The sequence below is a fragment of the Procambarus clarkii genome, chromosome 40, assembly GCF_040958095.1.
Source record: "Procambarus clarkii isolate CNS0578487 chromosome 40, FALCON_Pclarkii_2.0, whole genome shotgun sequence".
In the NCBI taxonomy this organism is placed as follows: Eukaryota; Metazoa; Arthropoda; class Malacostraca; order Decapoda; family Cambaridae; genus Procambarus; species Procambarus clarkii.
In genome coordinates this window covers 32,850,478-32,856,197 of record NC_091189.1, presented here as the reverse complement: position 1 = coordinate 32,856,197, position 5,720 = coordinate 32,850,478, and the positions used below count along the sequence as shown (strand labels likewise).

Here is a 5,720-nt window from a genome sequence, read left to right as displayed (position 1 = left end):
GAAAAAGGTTCAAAGGTTTGCCACCAGATTAGTACCCGAGCTGAGAGGTATGAGCTACGAGGAGAAACTACGGGAATTGAACCTAACTTCGTTGGAAGGCAGAAGAGTTAGGGAGGACATGATCACCACATTCAAGATTCTCAAGGGAATCGACAAGGTTGATAAAGGAAACTGAGTGCCCAAATGAGCCACAGAAATATTAGAAAGAACTTTTTTAGTGTCAGAGTGGTTGACAAATGGAATGCATTAGGAAGTAATGTGGTGGAGGCTGACTCCATACACAGTTTCAAGTGTAGATATGATAGAACCCAATAGGCTCAGGAACCTGTACACCTGTTGATTGATGGTTGAGAGGCGGGACCAAAGAGCCAGAGCACAACCCCCGCAAGCACAACTATGTGAGTACACAGAGCGCCGATGTCTGTGTGGATAGCATGCTGAACACGTAATCCTGTGGCCCGGGTTCGATTCCCGGCGCCGATGAGAAGCAATGGGCAGAGTTTCATTCACCCTGATGCACCTGTTACCTAGAAGTAAATAGGTACCTGGGAGTTACACAGCTAATACGGGCTGCTTCCTGGGTGTGTGTGTGTGGGTGTGGAAAAAAAAGTAGTTAGTAACAGTTGATTGATTGACAGATGAGAGGCAGGCCGAAAGAGCAGAGCTCAACCCCCACAAGCACAACTAGGTGAATACACATGCTGGACGTGGCAAACAAGATATTTTCTAAGCCAACACATCAAGGGACCGACAAGAATGAGGGGAGAGGATGAACCAGCTTTGAGTACCTGGTAGAGATAGGATTTATTTCCCCCCATAACAACTAGGAACCAAAGGGCTGGCGTACCGAAAGGGGAATTGTGAGATGAGAAAATTCCTAAGGGATATACCATGAGACACACAGAACTTATAACTAAGTCCGTACAAGACATGATGGACTATGTCACCCAAAAGTGTCAGGAGGCAGTAAACAGGTTTATCCCGGCCCGAAAGAAAAAAACCGAGAAGCAAAGAAAGAATTCGTGGTTTAATAGGGCATATATGGAAGCAAATGAACTGAACAAAATGGTGAGGAGGAACTTCCGAAACAACAGAACACCAGAAAGCAGAGAGAGAGATACCAGAGAACCAGGAACGAGTATGTTAGTGTGAGAAGAGAAGCTGAGAAAAAGTATGAAAATCATATAGCTATTAAAACCCAGACCGAAACGAGGCTACTCCAAAGTTACATCAGAAAGAAAACAACAGTGAAGGAACAAGTGATGGGAATGCAGGAATGGTCGAACAAATGGTTGTTACAGTTTAACTCACGCAAATGTAATGTAATGAAGATAAGCGTAGGGAGCAGGAGACCAGATACAAGGTATCATTAGGGAGACGAAACACTTCAAGACTCAGAGAGAGAGAAAGACCTGGGGGTTGATATCACGTCAATCCTGTCCCCCCTGAATCCCATATCAAGTGGATAACATCAGCGGCATATGCCAGGTTGGCAAACATAAGAACGGCATTTAGAAACTTGTGTAAGGAAACTTTCAGAACTTTTTATACCACATATGTCAGACCAATCTTGGAGTATGCGGCTCCAGCATGTAGTCCATATTTAGTCAAGCGTATGACAAAACAGGAAGAGGTTCAAAGGTTTGCCACCAGACTAGTACCCGAACTGAGGGGTATGAGTTACGAGGAGAGACAATAGGAATTAAACCTCAATTCACTGGGAGACAGAAGAGTTATGGGGTTCATGTTCACCACATAAAAGATTCTCAGAGGAATTGATAGGGTAGATAAAGACAGACAATTTGACACAAGGGGCACATGCACTAGGGGACACAGGTGGAAACTGAGTGCCCAAATGAGCCATAGAAACATTAGAAAGAATTTTTTCAGTGTCAGAGTAGTAGACAAATGGAATTCATTAGGAAGTGATGTGGTGGAGGCAGATTCCATACACAGTTTCAAGTGTAGATATGACAGAGCCCAGTAGGTTTAGGAACCTTTGATTGACAATTGAGAGGTGGGACCAAAAAGTCAGTGCTCAATCCTTGCAAGCACAACTAGGTGTGTTAAACTAGGTGAGTACATTACTGTGTGTGATTGCAAATAAAACAAGTGAACTTGGAGAATGGGCACGTGAAGAAAACCCAGACATAATAGCATTCACAGAATCAAAGCTAACAAAAACCATAACAAATGCATTGGTTCTGCAGGATTATTATGTAGTGAGGAGAGAGAGAGAAGGAAGAGAAGGTGGTGGTGTAGCTCTGCTCAAAAGAAAAGTCTAGAGTTTTGAGGAGATGGTTGTATCCAAGGCTGTGAAGGTTTCAGTGACTACATAACAGGTATCAAAGCAATTGGAGGACAAAAACTTATAGTAGTAGTCATATATATAACCCCTCACTAAATGAAAAAAGACCCAGACAGGAATAGGAAAGAAACTTGGCTTCCATTAATATAAGAGAGAGAGCAGCTTCTGTCACTAGAAAGAACGGATCTGGACAACTAATCATGGGAGACTTTAACCACGGGAAGATAGATTGGGAGAACAGAGACCCACTTGGAGGACCAGACACATGGAGAGCTAAGCTGCTGGACGTGGTACCAAGAAACTTCCTAAGCCAACACGTCAGGGGACTGACAAGAATGAGAGAAGATGAACCAGCCTTGCTTGATCTGATATTTCCCCTAAATGAGTCGGATATAAGGGAAGTTAAGTTGGAAGCCTCCTTGGGAATGAGTGATCACAGTGTATTGATCTTTGAGTACCTGGTAGAACTAGGAGTTATCTACCCCCCCCCCTCCCCCCAAAAAAACAACTAGGAAACAAAGTACCGAAAGGAAAATTATGAGAAGATGAGAAAATCCCTAATGAATATACCATGGCACACATAACTCAGACCTAAGTCCGTACAAGACATGATGGACTATGTCACCCAAAAAGTCAGGAAGCAGTAAACAGGTTTATCCCGGCCCAAAAGAGAAAAACTGAGACGTAAAAGAAGAATCCGTGGTTTAACAGGGCACGTATGGAAGCAAAGGAACTGAAGAAAATGGCGTGGAGGAACTTCCGAAATAACAGAACACCAGAAAGCAGAGAGAGATGCCAGAGAACCAGGAACGAGTATGTTAGTGTGAGAAGAGAAGCAAAGAAAAAGTATGAAAATGATATAGCAAATAAAGCCAAGACCGAACCAAAGTTGCTTCACAGTCACATCAAGAGGAAAACTCAGGACATCAACAAAGAGAATGATAAAGAGGTGTGTGAAGAACTCAGCAAGAGATTCCAGGAGTTCTTCACAATAGCATGAAGTGAAGTCCCTGAGCTAGAAGAGGTGGGAGTAAACCAGGCGGCCTTGGAAAGGTTCGAAATTACAAGTGATGAGGTCAAGAGGCATCTGTTGGATCTGGACGCGAGAAAGGCTGTTGGCCCGGACGGAATCTCACCATGGGTACTGAAAGAGTGTGCAGGAGTACTTTGTTTGCCACTCTCCATAGTGGTACACAAGGGGTACCCCAGGAGGAAGCAGTCACCAGGGTACACAATGGTGTACCCCAGGGCTACTATTCCTCCTGGGGTACCCCTTGTGTACCCTGGTAGTGGGGTATGCACAGTGGTACTAGAGAGGGGTGTGTGGGAAACAGGTGAGGAGGGTACTCGCGCTCTCTAGTGTCCTCTAGGGCTCTAGTATTAAAGAAGTCTGAAATTCTGTAACTCAAGAACCCTAAAGTTTCAGAACCTTCGAACCATAGAATTCTAGAACCATAGAACTTCAGAATTTAGAGCTCTAAAACTGTAGAACTTTAAAACTCTGCAACTCAAAAACTCAAGAGTTCTCAAGCTAAAAAACGCTAGAAATCTGAAGTTCTATAACTTTCAAGCTCCAGAACCCTTGAACTTTAGAGTTCTAGAAATTTAAAACTTAAGAACTCTAACGCTACTGAACCCTTATAACTCTAGTTGTCTAAAGCCTTATAACTCTAGAACCTTATAACTCTAGAACCCTAAAACCTAATAACTCTAAAAGCTTATAACTCTGAAATCTTATAACTCTAAAACTCTAGAAACATATAAACCTAGAAACTTATAACTCTAGAACCCTAGAACTAGAACTCTGTAACTTTAGCAATTTAGGTAATGTCGTCAGAAGGATTCCGTAAAATTCATAAATTCTATCTCGTTAAGAAGAGACGAATAATTCCTTAATTAACCACATCACTTACGTAACAAGTTAATGACACTTGTTCGCTCCTTAGAACATTGCTATTTTTTGATTGGTTATGCCTGCAAAGTATAGAAAAGTGACTGTTACTCATCTCAACCTTTGCTGTGACCGTAGCGTCAGAGAGCTGGGCAAGACTCTTGAAAGTGCGTGAAGGCTGCCAGTATGTCACAAATCTAGGCTTCAAGCGGCTTCAAGCAGTTTCAAGACGTCTTCCCTAAGTTATCTGACGCAAAGGTCACAGCAAGCTGGAATAATTACCATTTTCTAAGAGGCATTACCAATCAGAAAATAACTTCCTACCCAAGAGACAAGATCTTATCTATCTGGAATGTTAATTCATAGCCTCTCACTTGAGGTATAAAATTATATCATTAGAGGAATGTAAGGTGCATATTGGAGGGTGCAGCGATGATGATGCAAATGTGGTGGTCTTGACAGCTCTGTGACTCCTCGCCACCCTCAGGGTCACTGACCTCTGACCTCTGACCTCTGGAAGATGCTGACAAAGACACGGGGTTCCGAGTGGTCCTGCCTGGCCTTGGTGGCGCTGGTTCTCTGTCTTGGTGGGGCGTTGTTGTTGTTGATGGTGAGCCTTTGTTGGTGACGACGGTGACGATGGTGAAGATGGTGACGATTGTGACGACGGTGACGATGGTGAAGATGGTGACGATTGTGACGATGGTGACGACGGTGACGACGGCGACGATGGTGAAGATGGTGACGATGGTGACGATGGTGACGACGGTGACGAATGTGACGATGGTGAAGATGGTGACGATGGTGACGATGGTGACGACGGTGACGATGGTGAAGATGGTGACGATGGTGACGATGGTGAAGATGGTGACGACGGTGACGATGGTGAAGATGGTGACGATGGTGAAGATGGTGACGATGGTGACGATGGTGAAGATGGTGACGACGGTGACGATGGTGAAGATGGTGACGAGGGTGACGAGGGTGACGATGGTGACGACGGTGACGATGGTGACGATGGTGAAGATGGTGACGATGGTGACGATGGTGAAGATGGTGACGATGGTGAAGATGGTGACGACGGTGACGATGGTGACGATGGTGACGATGGTGACGACGGTGACGATGGTGACGACAGTGACGACGGTTACGATGGTGAAGATGGTGACGATGGTGACGATGGTGAAGATGGTGACAACGGTGACGATGGTGACGAAGATGACGAAAGTGTGGAAGATGACTATTACGATGCTAATAACCATGAAAGAGTCCACACAAGCTCTATTAATCGTCGGAGCCACTACAGAAGAGTCCTCAGACTTCTTGAACCTTACCTTGCGGTTATCTTGCGATGATTCCGGGGCTTAGCGTCCCCGCGGCCCGGTCTCTGACCAGGCCTCCTCGTTGTTGGACTGGTCAACCAGGCTGTTGGACGCGGCTGCTCGCAGTCTGACGTATGAATCTGGTTAGATATCCTTTTGGAGGTGCTTATCCAGTTCTCTCTTGAACACTGTGAGGGGT

At 44.8% G+C, this 5,720-nt stretch overlaps 1 protein-coding gene across 1 annotated transcript; it reads right to left on the bottom strand.

Moving 5' to 3' along the window:
* Positions 1-4,594: 4,594 nt before the first annotated feature.
* LOC138372873 (uncharacterized) lies at positions 4,595-5,461 on the bottom strand. Its single transcript, XM_069338544.1, has one exon. The coding sequence runs from the start codon at positions 5,459-5,461 to the stop codon at positions 4,595-4,597; it is 867 nt and encodes a 288-aa protein (XP_069194645.1).
* Between the last annotated feature and the right edge of the window lie 259 nt (positions 5,462-5,720).